Consider the following 23,714-nt stretch of genomic DNA (forward strand, 5'->3'; position numbering starts at 1 on the left):
AAAGAATATATATTATATAATATATTATTAAAAATCTTAAATAATATACTGTATATAAAATACAACTAAAAAGTTTAATATGTTAAAATTTTTATTACATGTTTAATAAATTTCATAGATTAATAGAAAGTTATAATAGATCAAAACTTTATTTATAGTTCTTGACATGTATTTTATTCTATTTATTTAATTTTATAGAGATATATCTAAAGATTTCCAAGGAATAAAGAAAAAAAATTAATTATCAACAGGACCATTGAGAACTTATATACGGTGCGGAGATAAAGTAGAACCTTTGCCAAGTTTTTTAAATAAATAAAATTCGTAGAACGTTTCTTTATTAGTAATTAGTAACACTCTTAAAAATAATTCATTTATAGGGTAGGAACCACTAAGTTTTCTCCGAACCCAGGGAAAAGTCCTCGTTAGTTTACAATTTTATACAATTTTTAAGAGAATCTCTTTATACTGTATACTTGTAATAAACGTAAAATTTTATTTAATATTAATACAGTCGACACCTCGACGGAATTGATTATCCAAAAATGTAAATTTATTTTATTGGATATGAAAATAACAAAAAATTAATCTTCTAACAGATCAGACCTTTACCCAGTGGTTTTCAACCAGGTTTCGCGACACACTAGGGTGTGGCGAGATGGATTGGTGGAAGAAGGCAACCAAATATTTAGGCGATCTGCCAAGAAGGAGTGCCACCTCAGAGGACTTTCTATGGGAAACTGGCCCCATTTAAGTGTTAAACAGATGAAAAAAACCCGGAAAACACATGGGCAGCCCGTTAGTGAGACACAAATCCACGATCAATTACCAGTATTTAGTGGTTTTATTCACTCAGCCACTTCTGGGTCTGGATGTCGAGGAATATAGTGGCTGAGCAGTGTCATAATACTTCTTACGTCTATTACTAAAAGTACGAAAAGCCAATAACTAAACACAGATAAAGAAGAAGGGTGCTGTAAGAAAAAATTACCAAGTTGTAGATGCCACTATGAGAAAAGGATTGAAAATACTTTTTTATCCCATCAATCCAATCCAACCCAAACGTTATAGATCTTACTTAGTACGTGCCTATTTTATTATGACAAACTACCGCAAATACAATATAATTTTACAACGTAGATTTATAGTTTGACGTAATATAAAATAAAATTTTAAATTGTCAAATACTTTGTAAATAGGCAAGATAAAGAAATTCAAAACGTAGAAAGTTTATTAACAAATATATATTTAAATAGGAGATAACAATAGAGAGATTAATCAATACTTATCAGAAAATTTAATAATTTTAGAATATTAATAAACATTGTCCAGAATTTTTTCTTAAAAGATAGAAAACTTATTTTATTTTCTAAAAAATGCCAATTCTGAATATGGAAAAAATGTTAGAGCTCACTAAACATTTTACCAACAAAACATTTAACGGCTAAACACCTCAGGTTTGATTTTATTACACGTTAAGAACAAAGAACCTGAAATATAAACCATCTGTAATTAACGTTACTAGGCGTCACGATTTGCGTGACATTTTTATCACGTTCTTCTTTAAATGAGCTTAACCAATGATTATACCAAAGAAGGCATTCAATTAAGATGGTTACTTGGCACTAAAACGCTAGCAGAAGCCAATTAAATTGAAAACGAAGTATCAGGTCCGGGTCGCTTACGGATGAAGATATAATTACAGGGAAGAAAAGGTGATATACCATCTCACCTGGAGACACGAATATATTTACATTAGTATAGCACACCGGGTTAGAGGTCAGTGCCGCAACAACTGGTTCGACTTGGCCTTTGTCAACGTGTTTTTCACAACGGCATTACCAGTCAACGACATCACTCTTTTTTTTTCTTTTTGTCTTTGTTATAATTAACTTAAACCGCGTTCAACCTTACGTAGAGGCGCACCCAGTTCTGGAATACCTAATGGGCCTCTTTAAGGATAAACATGTATAAGAGAAGTGAAGAATGAGTTCAGACCTTGTTTAAATAAATAATTCGGGTTTTAAAATTCAAGAGCTTTATGAGAATATAAAATAAATTTATAGAGATGCGTGATGAGATAGAATGATATAAGTAAGATTCGCATAAATAAAATGAACTCTCAGCCTGATATATTGATTAAATTTCCTTTATTAAAAATTTTAATTAATAAAAAATATTTATTATTACTCTTTTTAAAGAAGTCTGAAAGTCAATATTTAATCAGTTTTATCCTTAATTTCGATCTAGTTGTAGTGTTACGTTTCTGTTTAGCAAATTAGGTCATGAACAGTCGACAATCGACATCTTTGTATTATTCCTTGGAACAATGACTACTTAAGAGTTAAACATTTAAACAAAATAATTATTTACATTAACCATGTTAACATTGTTTTGTATTCTTTTAATAATGAGATCACTACACAATAGTTCAGACACAATAACGTCTTTTCTTTCGTAGACAAGTAAATGGTTCATCTCTGAAAAAGGTATCAGGTGGCTATTCTATTAATTTTATAGAACTGAATAAAGAAGACCTAAAAGTTACATGTAAGGAGGCCCTTGTGGGTTTATAATTGTTGTTTCTGAGGCTCTTTAGGGAGATTTCTATTTGTATTTATGTAGATGAAATGATTTGATCTCGTTTCAACTTAACAAAATTACATTAGTAATTTGTTATCGATTTGCTCAAATGTAAAAGTATTTTTTAGTAATATTGGATTCTAAATATTTATTTTAAAAGAATTTTACTCAATCGATCTATTCAGAATATTTTTTAAAACCAAAAATATGTCCAGAATTTTTTCTTAAAAGATAGAAAACTTATTTTATTTTCTAAAAAATGCCAATTCTGAATATGGAAAAAATGTTAGAGCTCACTAAACATTTTACCAACAAAACATTTAACGGCTAAACACCTCAGGTTTGATTTTATTACACGTTAAGAACAAAGAACCTGAAATATAAACCATCTGTAATTAACGTTACTAGGCGTCACGATTTGCGTGACATTTTTATCACGTTCTTCTTTAAATGAGCTTAACCAATGATTATACCAAAGAAGGCATTCAATTAAGATGGTTACTTGGCACTAAAACGCTAGCAGAAGCCAATTAAATTGAAAACGAAGTATCAGGTCCGGGTCGCTTACGGATGAAGATATAATTATAGGGAAGAAAAGGTGATATACCATCTCACCTGGAGACACGAATATATTTACATTAGTATAGCACACCGGGTTAGAGGTCAGTGCCGCAACAACTGGTTCGACTTGGCCTTTGTCAACGTGTTTTTCACAACGGCATTACCAGTCAACGACATCACTCTTTTTTTTTCTTTTTGTCTTTGTTATAATTAACTTAAACCGCGTTCAACCTTACGTAGAGGCGCACCCAGTTCTGGAATACCTAATGGGCCTCTTTAAGGATAAACATGTATAAGAGAAGTGAAGAATGAGTTCAGACCTTGTTTAAATAAATAATTCGGGTTTTAAAATTCAAGAGCTTTATGAGAATATAAAATAAATTTATAGAGATGCGTGATGAGATAGAATGATATAAGTAAGATTCGCATAAATAAAATGAACTCTCAGCCTGATATATTGATTAAATTTCCTTTATTAAAAATTTTAATTAATAAAAAATATTTATTATTACTCTTTTTAAAGAAGTCTGAAAGTCAATATTTAATCAGTTTTATCCTTAATTTCGATCTAGTTGTAGTGTTACGTTTCTGTTTAGCAAATTAGGTCATGAACAGTCGACAATCGACATCTTTGTATTATTCCTTGGAACAATGACTACTTAAGAGTTAAACATTTAAACAAAATAATTATTTACATTAACCATGTTAACATTGTTTTGTATTCTTTTAATAATGAGATCACTACACAATAGTTCAGACACAATAACGTCTTTTCTTTCGTAGACAAGTAAATGGTTCATCTCTGAAAAAGGTATCAGGTGGCTATTCTATTAATTTTATAGAACTGAATAAAGAAGACCTAAAAGTTACATGTAAGGAGGCCCTTGTGGGTTTATAATTGTTGTTTCTGAGGCTCTTTAGGGAGATTTCTATTTGTATTTATGTAGATGAAATGATTTGATCTCGTTTCAACTTAACAAAATTACATTAGTAATTTGTTATCGATTTGCTCAAATGTAAAAGTATTTTTTAGTAATATTGGATTCTAAATATTTATTTTAAAAGAATTTTACTCAATCGATCTATTCAGAATATTTTTTAAAACCAAAAATACATGATAATAAGTATTGTTTATCATAATATTAATATTTATATGCTGTATATTAACTTTTTTATTAATTGTTAATTATTTTTTCAAATGATTTAATATGAATCCTTTAAACATTATCTTGACAATAGCTTCATTTAGTAGAATTTTGATATATCATTTTTAAGCTAAGCAAATTGTTAAAATATAACAATAAAACCTCTATTCTGCGATCACCAATGGTTCCGAGCAATAATGGCTTCATAAGGGATGGTTACTTTGATGATTTCACTGTATTTTCAGAAACAAAATTTAGTTTTTTAAATTTATTTCCATGTATAAAGAAGTGATTAACTGAGTCTCAAGATAGAACTTCTGAAATTAACTGTAGATATTGAATGTATTCAAATTTAGTCTATATCTTCATAATAAACATTTAGATTCATCATGCCTAACCAATTAATAAATAATATATTCTGTGCATGAAATTATCAATAAATGTTATAAATTAAGTTATAAATACAAAATATTTGTCGAGTTTAAACTATTCAGAGTTTTTATCTAAATATTTATTAAAATAATTGTAACTTATTAACAGAATAAGTTATAATTAAAGTCGACATTCCTAATAAATACGTAGTAACCTGTAATTATCTACTATTTTTTCATCATTAAATCATTTCTTACGTTAACAGAAGTAAATTAAATTGTCACAAGTGTGCATATAATAAATATATTATACACTGTAAACTTTGCAGAAAATAACTTCACTCCGATTACAAGATATTTCAAATAAATATTGAATATAATTGTCTCTCATAAACAATATAAACTTGTAATAATAATAAATTTTTATTGCAAAAATATGAAATAAAAATTAAGCATAAAATTTTATTTTTATTGATAACTGTGGATTAAGTTAACACGAATCGCAAGAAAAGGGGTGGCCAAAGATGTTTGAATGATCTTTTTTATAATTTAATTTTATAAAAATAAAAAAATTCGACTTTCTCTTGAATTTTATAAGAAAGTTAAAATGTCTCAGAAATTTCCTTGAACGCTTTTCCTTGATAAAAGGAAATACAATTTTTACCTATGAATATAAATTTTAAATTCATTCAGCATAAGATCCCTTCTTACGAATAAATATTTATTTTAGAAACAATAACAATACTTAAATCTTCTAAATAAATAAATTATCATCGTAATTTACTATATTAAATGAACATCACGGATCTTGCAATTTGGATCTATTGTCATTTTACCTTGAGCGATGTTTAAAATGTATTATTACGTAAAAACAAGACATAGCTAGGAGCGACAACTTGAAAATTATTTTTGAAAGATTTGTTAAACTGGAAACTGTAGATTATCATTCCAAACATATTTCAGATTTTAATGTATAAATTTTAATATTAATAGGCATATATTACTATTGAAATAAAATATAAATTTTGTGTTACTTAATCATTTTATACATTAAAAACTCGCGTTAAAACTTATCAGTATATTATTTACTAATATTTTACATCGAAAAATCATGGTTAAAGCTTACGATAATATAGAAACTAAACATATTATAGGGTAGGTTACGAAACTTTATAGAAAAAAAGTTTTGCAATTTTAAAACAAAGAAAAAAATGACAAATTTTAATAACTTTATAAACATGCTTCAACAACACAGCTATTTCTAATTAGTATGGAAAAAAGTTCACTTCGTAATATAGGTGGCAACAGGTTCCTTCATAACTATTATATTTTAATTGGTTTTTACTTCATGGTTGCATCACTCTTAATAAATTCATTTATCATCTTTCTTTCTTTCTTTTTTATTCATTTAAATTTGGCTATTATTAAAACAACAGTAGTTACTGAGCAGGTAAGGATCATTCCGAAACACGATATTTATGATATTCATGTTTAACATTTATAGTAGACCAGTTTTTCACGATACTCATCTCATATTACCTCTATTAATAATGCGCCTCACCAAAGACTATATTAAATGCCACCGTTCGGAGAAGATAAATTCATAATTTATACAAAACGGCACTCGTAAACATTATAACCTATTTATGATACGTATGACCTTGTTATTATTTCATATTTCTGTAAGTCTGTTGCAACGATGACGCAATATGACGCGTTTTCGATTAATATATATTTCTTACACCCGTAAAATCGATTAATTGCTACGAAATTAGCAAAATATTTTATTATTTTTTTTAAATCGAATATTATATTTTTTAAANTCGATGAGGAGCAATCGACTGGATCATCCAACCAGAATACTCCCGAGGAAGAAACTCCCAGGACGGAAAATGGAACAGGATCCAGGAATAGGGAACTTTATGATCCAACGCTAGAAATCAAACAAAACTCTCCATCTGGTGAAGAGGACCTTCCTAAAACCCGTAGTGGCAGACCTGTACGAATCCCAAGACGGTATCTGGATTACCAGCCGTAAAAGAGAAAGGGGAGATGTAATATATGTTGATGATTTAGATAAACATTAAATGTAATATAATATATGTTGACAATTTAAAACAAAGGAAATGTAATCGAGAGATGCCGAGGTGGCGGGACAGAAAGCGAGCGAGAGAGCTCGGGGTAACCAGCTGGATGTAGAAGTGTTTAGTTGTATTAATAAAGAGTTATTTGTACCATATTATCTGGTCAGTTGAGTCGTTTATAATACAGTCTTTGAAATGTTAGCCAGGGTCAATCTTTCACTGACAAACTCATCCAAGAGAGTTTGGCTTTTCATGTGGTCTATTTTTTACTTGTTAGACCTTGTCTCTTGTCTACTCTCACCTTAGAGTATGTCTCTCTAGTGTTTTCTCTTCTATTTCCCTCTCTGATTTGGCTACTCTATGCAATTGTCATTTTCTAACTCAGATTGTAACTTGAGCAGGTTGCTTTTCTCATGTCTCACTTGACCTGTTGTATCAATCTTAGCCTCTTCTACTTCTTGAAACACATACTAGTCTACTTGGGCTAGTAAAGCATTGGTGCAGAAGTAAAAGATAGTACAAGTAGAATGAAACTGAACAGGAGAATAGATTTAATTGAAAAGTATGCCCATAGCAGATCCCAGTAAGAAAAGGCATATGAATGCTTTTTCTGTCATGTATCCATAATGCAATTTTTAATTTTAATTAAATATTTTAAATCAAAATGGTTTTTGTAATTATTTTTGCTAAGCCATATTAAAGAATCTGACAGAGGAACATTTCAGGTGACATCCTTCATGAACAGTTGCCAAAGTTTTTGTGATTCCCAAATTCTGTTATGCAACTCCTAATGGGATTGTGAGCCATAGTTTAAGAAGTTCTGATCTAGACTTCTCCCATTTTCCTGTATCCTAACTTTAATGAATCTTAGCCATTCACTGTTTATCACAAACAATTAATAAAAATACTTTTGTTTTTTCTAGTTTTGAGTTTCATTATTGTTTACATAAAATATGTTCTATTAGTATAAATATATTGTTTTACATAATTAAAAATATTTAAAAAGTTACCTGAAACTGAAGTATTTCTGTTTCACAAAATCCAATTGACTTATTTTGCCTCTGATTTCTGCTTCGGCTTCCATCTTTTCGCGTGTTGTCTGCGCAAGTTCCGTTCGACTATTACTCAGTTTGTGACGTCATATATATAGTCCATCATTGCGCATGATCAGTCTAAAAATCAAATGAATATCGGGCAATTTAACGAGATCTAAATAGCGTTATAATTGCTGATATAATGCCACTATAGCAACATTTGCGCTGACTTTTTTTCGTCCGAAATATTTTTTGAATTTAGGAGCCAGTTTTTTTGACCCGGTATGTATATTTGCTATATTTTCAGGATTATTACCTGTATTATTCTAAGAACAGGTTTATCAAAATTATTCTTACAAGTCTTCGTTCCAAAATTGCATTTTTTTTTTCCTTCGGTTATTCTTAATTCCGAACGATGCTAGAATAACCTTACTAACTGATATGCCAAACTTTTTATAGCTTCTGTGTCCAAAAATGTAATTATTTCACAACGAAATTCGCAGAGAACTCGTTTAAAGCAATAATCTATTAAAATCGATAACTAGTTTTAAGAATTTTAAAATTAATTATAAAAAAAATTATGAAGCACTTTTTAAGAATTTAGAANTGAAACATATTCCACAGTTTTTACATATTTTTAGTTTTGAGATCTCTAGACAAAGATCTTTCAAAAAGTCTAATGAAAACATAAAAGAATTTCAAATTATTTCTTAGTTAATAATAATAATGATTTTGGAAAGTTTGTATTTTATCTTTAATCTATTCTATCCATCAGTTATCAACCATACAAACATATGCAGAGGATAAAACGTAAATTGAGTTATTAATCGTTTTTTAGAAATAACAAATTAAAATAATATTAATATAAATATCTAACGTATTATTTCAATTTACTCGCTTTTCCTCATTAAATATTTTTCATGTTTCGTACCATGATTATTACCAAGTCATAAGTACCAAGTTACTTATGAAGTTCGCTATTACATTGCTTTTCATCTGATATCTTTCCTGCATTGCTCGTTACATTAATGGAAATTTAAATAATTATTTAATTGTACTAAACTTTCTGTACCCTAATCGTATAAAAATATATTCAACAAAGGAAAGACCGGTTTAAAATATTTTTGTCGGTATACTTCCACTTGCGTGTTTTTAATGAATAACTGTTTATTTCATCAACTTTACTAATGTTTATATAAATATGTAATTTTTAAAATGACTGATTCGTTTCTTAGGTACGAAGTTTCCGATGACGACGACATGTTAACGGCTCAACACTTCAAAATGGTTTCGGTCAATACGCGTAGTAGTTCGGAAGACGAAGCAGAAGGAATAGCAGCGTAGGATTTATCGACACGAATTATTTTCATAAACAGTATTCCACACTCATTTCGTTTATCCGCCGAGTTTTATTAACATAAATTATTTGTATTCCGTATTCTTGTCTGTATATTGTTTGTATTATATTGAATTGCGATAAAAATGTATCGCTTAGTGGAAAATCGAGATCGTGCATTTTTTATAACATCTTTTATTTTTGTTACGATTAATTATACATAATTTATGCGTAAAACATTTTTTTAAAATAACCTTAGTATCGCAATATTTATGTTAGGTACAAATTTGGTATTTTAATAGCATTTATTCTCTACCAAGTTTGTAACATCCCACCATTTTTCTCTCAGGTCGACGTACGAACTTCGTTGCGCTCGCAATACTGCCATTATTTTTTACACGCCAGGTTTTCTCCTTGCGCTCGTATTTATTATTTACATAATCTATCGGTTATCGTTGATCGTGTTTTTATCATTATGCGACACGGGTATCGTACCGAATGAAGATGCGTCAGCATCGTCCAATATTTGGGTCCTCCTTGTACAGAATCATAATAATGCTCACAAAGCGTATAGATTTGGGAGATAATCCCGACACTCGAGTTGTTTTTCCTATAATTATTATTTTGTAATAACTATGTTATTATGTTATTAATAGTTTATGTGTGTGCCATGTGTACAGTTTTCATTTGTGTAAAAAGAAATGTTTGTCATTTATTTCATCTGTGAATATTTTTAAATGATTAACCATTTTATATAAGAGAATGCGAGTACGTTTTGTATAGTCCATAATTATGTACATTTTTTAATAGAGTGTCGATAACTAAATACTGCCGAACCAAAATTTCACGGTAATACTGTGAGAAATGAATACGAAAAATTATAAACATAACAATGCGTTAAAACAAGACCATGGGTACGGTTCAGAATTCTTTACTAATCAGAGATTTATTCCATTCCATTTTTAGTATATTAATTATATCCAAATATTTCTAATAGCTATAAAAGTGATATTAGTAACAACTTATTTTTAAAACAATGTTTTTCCTCTTGTTGTAAATGAAATTTGTCAAATACTGATACTGTAATTCGGGATCGTCTTCCAGTTTTACAAAAATGCAAGAATATCTCTGGATTCGATCACACTCACATATTTACCAAGTATAACTAATCTTATTTTGTATAAAATTATACATTTTGTGATATTTAATAGCATCGAATGTAAAAACATTGTGTTTTTTAAAACGATATACAATATGTTTCTTTTAAAATTTTCAAATAATAATTGATCTGTAAATGAATTTTTATGCAGTATAATGTAACTAAATAAAAATTGTAAATTTAGCGATTTTTTTCTATTGTATTCATACGTTCAAAAGTTTCAAAATAAAACACCTGTAGACATATTTTAATTAAAACAATGCATCTGATGTTTGTTTCGTCTTATGGATACTGTACTAAGGTGTTTATTCCATACTCAACGTGGATTCGGCCAAGCTCACAATGGAGCAGCCGGGTATGAGGGATAGGGACCTCACGGAAATTTTTAGAAAAACAATATAGAGGAGAAGGTGATATTATGGAACCCCAATTACATTTTAGTGAATTGTAAACGAGGTATCATAACTACACACACATTTTTTGTGCAAAAAGTACTTGTAACTATTAAACTAAATGTTCCTAATTGGATTTTTCGCTAGTGTAACTATAAGTATGGTTTTTGAAGGCTTTTGTATAAAAAGTCAGAAAGTAGGCTTAGAGAAAATCGGGTGGTAATACGGAACCTTACTGTATATTTTCAAAAAAATGCTTTAACGTAGCCAAAAACAAATAGGAAAGTACAAAGAATGTTAAATAATTACAAAATCATTTACTCCAATGTATTTTAACGCAAAAATGATTTAATAATAATAATAATAATAAAGAAATGTAGAAAGAAGAAGCTAATCATTTACAAAAATCACAAATATAATGCTCCGTTTCAACATCAGCACAATCTTTATGCGCCCACATAGCGCACATTAGGCATTGCACCCACACCTTCCCAAGACTATCATCTGCGAACAGACAAGCAGTGCCATCTTTAAAACCAGGCAAGTCAAAAGGAGAGTCATCATCACTTCAATATTGGCACAAGAACAGTATGCCCATTTATCACAACTGCATTTATTGTTATTTTTCAAATAAATAAACATAAAAGTTTAAACTTACCTGTAGACTATTTACTTTACCAGACGATACCGTCACTTCGGGCATGCTCAGTTTCGCTATTTTGTAAGCAGACGATATTTTTTTTCATAAAAAAAAAACATTTATTTCGATTGTTATCTTACATTTTATTTCTTGTTAAGATAGTATTTAAATTTAAAAAATGTTTTCATAAATAAAAAACGTAAAAACATTATTTTATGGTTTGAATTTGTTGGTAATACTGAACACGGGGGGAGTTGGGTTCCATATTAAAAGCACCAATGGGGTCCATATTTCACGCATCTCCGTCTTGGGTTAACTTAATTCCTGTCGGCACCAAACTTTAAAAACGTGAAAATCGCACAGATTAATATGTACCCCTAAGTCTCTGGAACGGAATACATGCACCAGTGAACCTACAACTACACGATTTATATTTTAAAAATAATTAAATTCACTTGGCATTCAAAACTTGCGAATTTTGAAAAAAAAAAAAAAAAACAAATTTGCTGATTAAATACGGACAACCGTTTAACTGAAGTAAAACGGGTTTTCCCCTCGCTATGGATGTCTGCCTAGTTCAGTTCAGCCACAATCTGCTACAGTTCGCCTTTATTATCAGTTCGAAATGGGGTGGTTCCATAATACCTGCAGTGTTCCATAATACCACCTTCTCTATACGAAAATTCATTTATGCCGATTGATTCCCTGGTATTTGTAAATACAAATTTTAAAAAATTTTCAACTATAATTTTGAAAAGAGAGATGCAATTGAACATGATTAATTTTAATGATCAATCGCATAGTTAAAAAGTAAAAAATGCCTCATATTCTTGCAGTTAGAATAACAATAGAATTATGAAGGATTGTTGGTGAAAACATAGTTATAAAGGAGTGTAAGAAATGAGTTACCAAGAGTTTTCGACGGATCTAGGGTTTTTCAGTTTCGATCGACTTTACACTCGATCTAAAACTTCACGAGTCCGAAGTCCGTATATTTTAACTGCATTAAATAGAAATATTTAGTCGTCGATCGTCGAAGCATTATTAATAAAGATAACCTGCTAATTGTATTTTATCTTTACTAATTTGTAAAGATAAAATACGACCTTCAGGTTTAGTCTAAATACAACTAGCTTAGTTTTGTTATCGTATGTACAATACTGTTGTTATAGATTACGGTATGTGCCGTTTTATGTCATAGTGAACGGTCTTCGTTAAGCCGGAATGCTTACATTTCTGTATCGCGCAAGAGCGAAACTACATTCGTTAATATGGCGTTACGAAATTTTTCATTCGCGATCACGTGGGAGGCAGCCTGTAAAAGTGAAATTTCAAGTTATAAGACTATATAAAATAAAGATTGTAAGGTAAGCAATTGGAGTAGCAGTACAACAGAGCCAATAAGATGTACAGTAATAATCGAAGATTACAAATTAACATAATGAAACAGAAATTGTAATGAAGTTAAGACCAGTTCTCACACTATCAGTGAAAAAAAAGATTTTTCAAATAGCTTTCCTAATATCTTATTTTTGTCTTTATTCGCTTTGTTAATTAATAGTCTTTCCACGGATGGAGAGGTTGCTTTGTACCTGCAGAAAGACTATTATGGCTATATAATTTTGCGCTTCTCATACAATCGAGGGAAATTTTCCGCATCTTAAACCAGAATTTCAGTGAATTCAAAGACATCGCTGTTACTAGTTCGGCCAAGTGTAGCCTATACTCAGTTCATCACCACCAGCTATTTTTTAAATTCTGCCAAGAGCTAATTCCTTGTGGTAGCATCAAAAATCAAAATGATTATTTCTTTTAGGCCTAAAAGCTTATCTAAGTCAGAGAATGGAGTGTCTGCATGATCCATCTTATGTTTCAGATGGCTTTGCCACGCGCTGCTGAATCATTAAAATATAACTTTTCGAATTTATGATCAAAGTGTGCGAAAGCAATTGGGAGACAGACTTCTACGTTTTCAAATCACTTGTTTATATTATTTAAAGAATATATTTTGCAAATGGTGTTGTCTGTTTTAAAGATGTAACGTCTATTTGTTTTACACAACAAGTTATCATCGAATCACGTTTCATCACATAGCTCTTTGATCATATACTCAGTGGGTTTAAAAAGGCCGCGGAGTGCATCGAGCAATAACAAGCATCATTAATTTTATAACTGTTCGCGTTCTCAATACTCTGGGTGGCTCAATGACGATCAAGTATTTATACTTTCTGTATGCTCATATAAAACGAGTTGCATAACTTTCCCGTCAAAAAACTTAACATTATGTGTAGAGCCATCTGTTATGACAGTTTATTTAAAACTTTTTATATTATTAATTATTATAAAATGGCAAAAAGCTTAATTTTGAGGGTAAAGATGAGTTTTATATAAAATTGTAAAATCGTCATTAATTCCATCCTCATTCTGTTATTTATAACAGCCGGAAAAATAAAGTTACTGTAATAATAGTGATCAGACGTCCCCAATTAACCGAGATAGTCCCGGTCTTTGGTTCTTTGGTGTCCCGGCTTGGACATATTAGCAACGAAACCTCGCACCCTATATTTTCTACCTTCAATTACCAGAGTCCCGAGTTGAAGTTCAGAAAATCTAGTCACTTTATATAATAAGAAAGCATTTTTTATTGTTTATTTCTATTGTAACACGTGAAATCGATGTATCAAATTTCTGGATGTAATTTGGTACGTCCAGAAATCTAGATAAAGTTTCATCATTTGGCACTTGCGAACACTTTGACCATGAATGAATACGATAGATTACACTGTCGTTATCGGTTAGGATTCTGTTGTTGTAGACGCAATTCGAACACAGTTTTGCTTGTAAGAAAAGATCTATCAAACAGTGGAATAATTTAAAGATCCAAAAGATTTTCATAGTCGTTACGAGATTCGAAAATCTTGTTTGGAGTTACTTCTATGGGCGAATAAATTCCGTCGATAACAAGCATTTCCGTTCGTTGTAATCTTTATTTCCGCGGAAAATCGATCGGCGTGATTTGTTTTTACAAACGATCGTCGTTTCATTCGATTTCGCAAAGTAGAAAGAGACGATTAATAATCTCGTGTCGATCGAAACGATAAGCATCTATTCGTCTCAGCATCGTAGTATCCGGTCGAGAGAATCAGAAGTGATCTACTGAGATTGTGACGAAATTGTCGTCGACACTGCTCTCGGTTTTTCCGTCTTCGTGATCCAGAGTCACGTTGCGCCATTCTATCGGTCGACCTGAAAAAAACAATGTTTTAATGAACTATTCCCGATCATCGATGGTTACTTTTTTAAATTCTTGACACGTTTTCCTAACTTTGAAATTCGAAGAAATGAACTACGGTAATAAATGTTTTCGAAATTCATTAGTCCAGTTTTTGATTGAACAAGTTCATAATTACGCTTATGTATTATACTCGCGCTACTGGTGTCTATTTCGTTCACATAAGTATGGACGATTGCCCGGAGTACCAAATCGCAAACAACGATTTTTTACTCTCGATTAGAACGAGACAATGATGTGTAAATCATTTAAAAATTTGTACAAAAATTATTTAATTCCTATTGGACTATTAAGCATTTACCATATGTTCCTAAACACAAATTTTTCGACTATCAAAATTGTGAGCAGAGCGGTTTGCGGAAGATCCGGAATCCCGTATAAATTTGTTAGGTTTGCTTAAAATCATAGCTAAAATTGTTTTATCGATATAATATAATCGCACAGTCGAAAGAAGAGAGATAGATTACGTACCGTCTGGAGTGTCGCTGGCTTTCAGAGAAAACGACCAATTTTCGGGATTGACGGAAGCGCAGTGAGGCATTTTGAGTTGGATCGGAACGTCGAAGTGCAATCCGGGGGGACCGCACATGACCAATGGACTGAGTAGAGTTTCTCCTGAAACAAAATCGAGAGTTTAGTCTATACGCGCGAACGAAGACTCAACGGAAGTACCTTTATCTCGATCCAGGGGAGGCATCATCTTGTCCTCTCGACACACTTTGAAGAAGATCTCTTGTTCCTTTCCTTCGGGGAGTGCTCCAGGCGGAATAACAATGCAGACTCCCGTTTCCTCGGATGATAAAGTTCCTCCGGTGTGATCGAAGATTCCTCTGGCCGTTGCCACCACATTGCGTTCGATGTCGGAGGAAGCCGGAGACGGCGATCTGTTGGACAAACATTTACGAGTATTAAAAATAACCAGACTAAAATGTTATTCTCGAAATTTCAGGCCCGATGCGATATGGCATCTGACTCCAATGGATGTATTTGTTTTACAATTGCAACTCGGATTTATCGAGTATTTGTGACAATAAAATCAAAACGTTTAAAAAAATCCTTCTATATCCCAATTATGAAATTCAACAATCTCTTGTATATAGTCTATTCTACAAATACCATAGGCTGACTATTTAGGAAAAAAGCAATCTAATAGTAATAGGTAAACAATAAAGTATAATTTCCACACCATTAATCTAAAGAATTTTGAGCAGCGTGCCAACTTTACACACGTAAAATCTTTAACAGAAATGGCGAGCTATTTTACATTCTCAGTTAATTTCAGTTTTTGTTTTGTCTTAGGATTCTACAAACAGAAACCAGACGCACTCCAGTGGGCCAAAAAGTAATTAAAACCCAATATGGATGGCTTTTATGCTGTTATTTAACTTTATTTACAGGAGACTTTACGTTGTTGGAAATAACCGAAAAACTAGCACATCGTTTTGGGGTAATGAGTGTAGAATTTTCCGTGAATATTTAATATTTAAAGTAATAAGATTATTCAAATTATTCAAACCAAGTGAATAAAAAATAATTTATGGTGTACAATTTCCGTGAAAATTTTGCTGCAATAGTCAACCAGAGATTTTGTTAAAATATGATATCCCTTACAATTTGGATCCGATTTATTGTATACAAGCAATGGTTTTTCTTTATCTACAAATGCATCTAAATTGGTGTCAGGATTTCTACTACTATATGCCAGTTTTAATTTCCCACCGCACGTTGGAATTGACATGATTCCGCGCCATATCGTTGATGTAACAAGCTAAGCGGCGCAGAAAAGTTAAACGCTGTTCAACTCTTTTCGGTTACTTTTCGGTTGACATGAATCGAAAAAATTTTGCCTGTCCAGTTTCGGCGCTCTTTTTACACCGGTCCAGTCGTAACTTAAAGCACTCAAAATTCTTTGAGCTCTAATTCCTTGCGTTAAAGCATTTACTTTACGTGTACTCATTAAAAACTTTCGTTGTGGTTATCCGATAATTTCAATTAGAAGGAACGATTTCGTGCCCATCTTTCGGTAATTCTGTCAGACTGCTAAATTCGTAAAATATCAACCAGAGGGAAACTGCGGCAGCAGCGAGCATCCGAAAGGAATTGTTGGACTAATAGAGGTAGCAAATACAAGTATTTTCACCATAATGATTTTCTATTTATAATAGAGATTTGGATTCGAATTCGAGACCAGATTAAATTTTCGTAAGTGGTTTGTGCTCAAAATATTGAGCACAATCTTTCAATTCCTGTTACCCTACTTTCAGCGACACGACGATTGGATGGCCGAGTGATTAATTAAAATGGTAGCGTACCGCTCTGCACCTCATCACCTCTGTGGTAAGGAACAGAACCGATCTGACAGGATCGGTTTCTGTTCCTTACCATCTGACATATTGTCGGCCTGGCAAACTCACGAACTTGAATTAAAAGACACTATTTAGTGCCCACAGAGCAGAAAATGTCCAAAAAAACTTCCAATTGTCAACTCGAATCGAATCCAGTTATTTTAGTGCTCATAGCGCTCAAAACTTTACTGAAATCAAATCGAACCGGGCTGAAAGCTATATAACTAATTTCGATGGCCTGGAAACATTTTTGGGGGTTTGCTAAGGTAAGAAAAATAAAAATTGTAATATTCCAATAATTTTTTACTTTCCCAGCTGTTATTTACTGTATATAACACGGGAAAGTATTGGAATCCTGTCAAATTTGACCCTCTGAAATTTTTGAAAATCTCCACGTTTTGAGACCTCTTAAGCCCAAAAATATCAAAGAGGAAAAAATTCCAAAGATATGTATGTACGAGTATATGTGTGTTGGAGTCCATTTCGTTTAATATCGGAAGATGGGTAAAAATAAGAAACGAAATTTCGCACGGTAACTTATATGTAAGGGAAATTGATGCTATTAAATTTTGGTAGTTAAAGGTCGAAAGGGTGGGCAGATAGAGAGAGGGTCATATGTCTCGAGTGGGGTTCCGACTTAATGAATATTTTATTTGTTATCTGCATTTATATTTTAAAAAAATAAATAAAACTTGTCACTGCCCTAAAAATTAAGCCTTTTGTCGTTTTATAATAATTAATAATATTAAAAAAATTAGCTAAAATCATAGTTAAAATAGATTTTATTTGATATAAATAGATTTAAAGAGGGAAAATGTTAATTCTAGATATCCAACATAAGCGATCCTGTCTACCCGCAAGAATCGGGTGGTTTGAACTAAGAAATTTAAACTGGTAACTTAATTATTGTTTCAAAATATTTTATTTATCGTTAGACACGACGCGTGAGATACGACCGCATTTGCTTTGCGTATTACAAATCCATTGCTTCTGTCAATTTAGAAGATCTAGATAGATTCAAATTTGAAAACATTTTGAATATTGTCTGGAACCTTTGGACATCAGTCAATATTTCATATCGATTACTTATATACATTACTCTCCTCTCTGTGAGCTAGTCCACAGGTGCCGGAGTGGATAAAACTATTGAACACTAGTTGTAGTTCGCGTGCCTGGCTGTCTACGTGTAGTTTTTCGGATTTTATTCATGTATCTAATACCTAAATTGGAGGCAGTAGACTTTCCCATAGAAAAACCTTTCGGGAAGCATTACCCTTGGCAGATCGTCCAAATGTTTGCGTTGCCGTATTACACCAAATTTTAGTGCAGGGTCTCAAATTCAAATGCAGCGAAGGGCCATTCAAATAGTTGTATATCAAATGCGAGCAGTATTTTTAATTACAGTATGTTTTGATTTCGGTAAACCAAAACATATTGTAATTAAAAAAAGACTCGAACAAAGGCCCTTTTATTGCCAAGCCTTTACGACTGACGTTTGAATTTTTATGCTTTAATTTCCGCGAAATGTCAGAAATACTGATTTTTAGTAAAGAAATCATTAAGACCGCCGACCGATATGAAACCTTAACGGGACATATCCGGCCCGCGGATCGCCAGTTTGCGACTCCTGCGTGAACAGGATTTAAAGAGTAAAAAAAATCATTAAAATTCTTGTACGCATATTAGTGAGGTTGAGGCCGAAGTTTTAAACGCGAAAACGTGTACGTCGAACGTTCAGCGCCGCTTTCCTGTAATGCATGAGGCGCGGCAACGAAAAGCGGCGGGATGACGTCACTTTTTCTCGCCGTAGAAGTCGATTTTGTGCCGCTTTTCTCGTGCCGCAAAAGTTGGTTGAATTTTATCTTTTGCAACAACCGCCGCCAAGACGCGTTTCTATCAGCCAATAACAGTTCCTCCGGTAGTCACGTGAGAAAATACAATCGCGCGGTGTTTTAATGGCAGAATGTTCGACGCGGTTAACCGAGATAACTAACATCAGAATAAAGAGGAAAGGATAATAAATTTAACACAAATTCTACACGAATACTCATATATAATTTAATTCAAGGAACAAAAGAACCGAATCTTACTCGAAATAGTATTCTTTATCGAGGAATAAGCGTATTTTGTACACCAGTTCTTTATCGATCCAAGAAAATATCTTTAATCCAAAATCTTCGTTCGAATCTTCTAACTAAATAAAGCAAGCCGTACAAAACAAAATTTGTAAACACATGGATAGCGACAATATCGGTATCGTTCGCCATCTTGAATATTGAACGCATGCGCCGAAATGTAAGCGAATTGCTGACGCGCAGCGAAGATGCATTTGCGACACTGCTTTTCCTTGCCGCGCTGCATGTGTGCATCCGGCTTTACACGTTTTCGCGTTTAAAACTTCGGCCTCAACCTCGCTATTAAGGACTATAACCCAAAAATACTTCTAACTTAGAAATCAGAAGGATTGATTTTTAAGTCAACTGACGACGAAAATTTTAATTAAGAATTTTGAAATTACGTAAATATTATAAAAGTAGTAATTAAAGCATATAAATACCTAAAAATAGAGACAACACGGATTAATTAATATCACTCTATGACAGTGTTTTTCAACCTGTGGGTCGCGACCTCCCGGGGTTCGCAAAGCCATACACGGGGGTCGCGGGTTAAAGAAAAAGACAAGTGTTTGTAGGTCCTACACTACAATAAAAAAAACTACAATTTCAGTGAGAAGGCTGTGCCTGTTTATTTTACAGTACAATTCGTTTTTTGATCGATATTTAAATCTCAACAGAAAGAAAATTAAATACTGTAAAAGAAAATCACTGACATAGTTTTAATATGGCCGTGGGGGGTCGCCAGAATTTTTTAACTTGTAAAGGGGTCGCGTATTCAAGAAGGTTGAAAAACACTGCTCCACGAGATCGAGCGAACGAAATTCAATTTCGAAATTGAAATTAAAGCCGAATTTCGAAGTACGAAAGAAATTATAAATAATTTTTCATAGTTGGAAATTTTCCAAAATATTTTATGCACACGATGAAAATCAACGAAACATTACGAAAATTCCCATGCGATCCCATTTCTATCGCAATCGCATAGTTTATAATGTGTCTTTTCGCGAGTTAGTTTATTGACGTGACTTGGAATTACTCCTTTGTATTGTTATTTTTTAAGCAAATCTTCCTGGATAACTGATTGCTTTACATTGCTAAGCATCTTAGCAAAAGACTCGTGCGCCGGATTTTCAAAGGCTGGTGTTTTTAAAAAGCATTATTTTTACATAACGTATTTTATTCATTTTTAGAAAACAAATGTGTATAATAGACTAAGAAGGAATTGGACAAATAAAATTTACAAAATTATAAGCTATATATAATATACTGTATAGTTTTGTAATTCTTTTCAAATGGGATTTGTGCACATTGCAAACCTTGCTTAGCAATATTGTTACATATTTTTTTGTTAATAATTCTAAACAGAAAGAAAACAGAATTTTACATAATCCGAATAATAGAATCGCACGATTTTTAACGTTGAAAATGTGAAGCTTGTTCAAAGCAGAAGATGGTTATGATGTATTGAGTCATAAAATAAAACTTCGGCCACACAGACCGCTACGCTAATCTCGCCACGATGGTCACAACGTAAGCTACACTGGGTGGCAACAAAGAAAGCTATGCTGTGATTTTCCATCTGTCTTCAACATGGCGGTGTTCTTGGTATATTGTGAGACAGTGGTTTCTTTTATGATATTTTACTTTTACTTGCTGCTAGGAGAAAACGAAGCGGGTTCACAAACCGAATGAAATTCCGAATGTAAATTTTACCATCTGATGCACGATTTTCATAAATACGAAGCTAAATTCGACGTTGGCCAAAATTCCGTACCTACGGATTGTTGCCTATGGTCCAAAATAGCAATCGCAGCTTACTGTACTTTACATAGCCTCCAGACAGTGTGGTAGCTATGTAATGTGGTGGTTCACAGTGTTTAATATGGTGGCATTTTTTTGATTCGTCGCGTCCAATTTTTATTATTTCTATGCTGTTTAACAGATGTTGTTTCCGGTTAGGTTAATGAGATTATATATAAAGTAAATCCCGACGAACTCGGTCTAATAGTGGGTGAAGTTTATCCAACGAAAGTCAGCTCTGAGTTAGCGAGGTGTTTTCTTCCACGACGTGGAAAACGAGAAGGTGAATATACAGTATAGTAATTTTTTACGATCAGTTCTATATAGGAGTTTTACTTCAATAGGTTGTGCTGCTGAATTTATTTTTACGAGAAATGAGCTCAAAAAAGTTCACCACTACTAAAGTTACACTAAAGTACTGTCGTGTAACTTTAGTAGGCTAGCCTACACGTTTTTAGTAACTTACCGACTACAGTCGCATAAAGCACAATAGGGCAAAGACTTCGGATATCGAAAACATTCGCTATTTATAAATTTTTCTATTGTCAAGAAATTTTAAATTATTGTACAATTTTTCGTAAAGACTTGCCCGATTATTCGAAGTCCGAGTTAGCGGGGTATATACTCTACATAGTATAAATATTGTGTATAACTGTATATATGTGTATATATATAAACATTGCATAATAAACTCAAATAAACATTTATTTATTTTTTATGTACAAATTGTATAAATTTAATCGAACATGACAATTATTCGAAATAGAACGAACACCGCAATATCAAAGAACTTGAAGGTAGAAAAAGACGTCGACGTGTACACCGACCGAAAGGTATTATTAGATGGTCGAAGAAATTGCAGTCAATAAGGCGGATTGTGCAATGATAAATATTCTCGGTACATCCTCTGTGTATAATGAAATTTTGAAATGATTATGTTACTTGTTGAGAGCATTAAAGAATTATTTCAAAGTACAGTGGTACCTCAGGTTACGACCGCCCCAGCATACGAAATTTTCAGGATACGACATGAAATTCGAACATATTTTTGCTCCACGATACGAACAAAAACTCACCATACGACGTTACATTAGTTCGCATTTTTCATTTGTTTTTCTTACTACAGTTATTTTTTTAAATGTATTACTTGGCTTTAATTTGAGTATGTTTTTCGCGTTGGAACGAATTATTTGGTTTTACATGTAATCGTATGGGAAAAGATGATTCACCTTACGACATTTTCATGATACGATCTCAGTTTCGGAACGGATTAATTTCGTATCCTGAGGTACCACTGTACTTATAAACTGTTTTTCTTTGTAAAATATTTTCATTAATATTATCTATATATAAATATGAGGATGTTTGTTTGTTTGTTCGCTATACACTCCTAGGGATTTCGATTAATTGCCACGAAACTCGGTAGCTGTGTTCATAAGTCTTGTAACTTACATCATGTCGTACATTCCATCTCAAAATATCTATTGCATTTCTATAAATAAATTAATTTTATTTACATTCGATTTACTGTGTTACACGTAGCGCCATTTATTAGCAAAAATGTTAACAAAATAATTAACTAAATATAATTATTACAAAAAAGAATATATTTAAAAATATATATTATATTCACTGAATTACTGCGACAATGATATAGCATAAAATAGATGCGCCATTACTGCCACAGGTAGCACATAGCACTTGCCTGCGTGGAGAGTAGTAGTGTTTCACCCCTGTACATTATACTTTTCCTATCGGCAATACAGTCGTTCCGGCTATGTACAGTATCTTACTTCGTTCGGGAAAAAATTTTTGTATTGAAATAACGTGACTTGCGGTACAAATCGGAAGTTCATTTATAGGTAATGTGGTCCTTTTCTCTTACGATTTCCATGTCTGGTCTCGACTTTCATCTATCTAACTCCGTTCTCGAGATTAAGGAAGGTCAGAGACGGACGGACGACTGGAAATTTATAGCTCTATAGTTTTTTTCAAATTCTAGCCCAATAAGTATACTCTAGTAACCGAGTGGATAAAACCACCGAACACCGTTAGTCGGTCGTGGGTTCACGCACGGCCAATGGACTGGCCAAGTGGAGTTTTCTGGGTTTTCTTCGCGTTAGTAACACTTCAATTAGGGCTAACTTTATATAAACGTCTTTCTAGGATGCACCCTTCTTGGCAGATCACTCACGTGTCGCGTTGCCATAACCAAATAAACCAAACTAATTCTAACGAGAGATTATTTAATGTGACATCGTAACAATGCCGGGTTGCAATCTTTCGTCAGAATGTTCTCAATTCTTTTACTAGTGATCTTGTCCCTGTACAGTACATCATACTTTTCCTGTTAGATATATGATTGACACGACTCTATTGCTAACTCCATTGGAGAAAAATTTTCAATTAAAGTAATGTTACTTCCATTGTAAACCGGAAGGTCGTATATAGTTAATCTAGGCCCCCTGCCCTAAGCTTTCCACATCTCATTTCGACTTTCATCTAACTCCTTTCTTGAAATTAAGGACAGATAGATATGGGGTTACAGAGGGAATTCATAGGTCTACAATTTTTTCAAATTGCATACAAGATATTTTTTATTTAAACAAGTTTTATATGAAGTCTTTCGGTTGTTAATGTCAGCAACTTCGATCACCTGCGGGGGCCATCACAACCCGTCCAACACAGATTACTTTTCAAATATTAATATTAGACCGGTATTAATGAGTAATCATTGACAACTATTTTGGTCGAATTAACTAACTAATCTATACGTATAAATGAAAATGTTTGTTCGTTCTACACTCCTAGGCCATTCGGCCTATTGCTACGAAACTTGGCAGTTCCGTTAATAT

At 32.4% G+C, this 23,714-nt stretch overlaps 2 protein-coding genes across 2 annotated transcripts in view; both read right to left on the reverse strand.

The window, feature by feature from the left end:
- LOC111622165 (NAD kinase-like) overlaps nucleotides 1-7,890 on the reverse strand; it is a 69,059-nt gene extending 61,169 nt beyond the window's left edge. The window contains exon 1 of the mRNA XM_023364506.1: nucleotides 7,755-7,890. Coding sequence (XP_023220274.1) covers nucleotides 7,755-7,828 — 74 coding nt within the window. The 5' untranslated portion in view covers nucleotides 7,829-7,890. The remainder of the gene's footprint in view (nucleotides 1-7,754) is intronic.
- Nucleotides 7,891-11,888: 3,998 nt separating this feature from the next.
- The window catches only part of LOC111622183 (tight junction protein ZO-1-like), a 72,841-nt gene continuing 61,015 nt past the window's right edge, over nucleotides 11,889-23,714 (reverse strand). Inside the window, exons 34-36 of the mRNA XM_023364529.1 lie at nucleotides 15,270-15,481; nucleotides 15,069-15,212; nucleotides 11,889-14,551 (exon numbers count right to left, since the gene is read on the reverse strand). Of these exons, the coding sequence (XP_023220297.1) occupies nucleotides 14,448-14,551; nucleotides 15,069-15,212; nucleotides 15,270-15,481 (460 nt within the window). The 3' untranslated portion in view covers nucleotides 11,889-14,447. The remainder of the gene's footprint in view (nucleotides 14,552-15,068; nucleotides 15,213-15,269; nucleotides 15,482-23,714) is intronic.

The sequence above is a fragment of the Centruroides sculpturatus genome, unplaced genomic scaffold (assembly GCF_000671375.1).
Source record: "Centruroides sculpturatus isolate CEXI.00-Female unplaced genomic scaffold, Cexi_2.0 scaffold306, whole genome shotgun sequence".
Lineage (NCBI taxonomy): Eukaryota > Metazoa > Arthropoda > Arachnida > Scorpiones > Buthidae > Centruroides > Centruroides sculpturatus.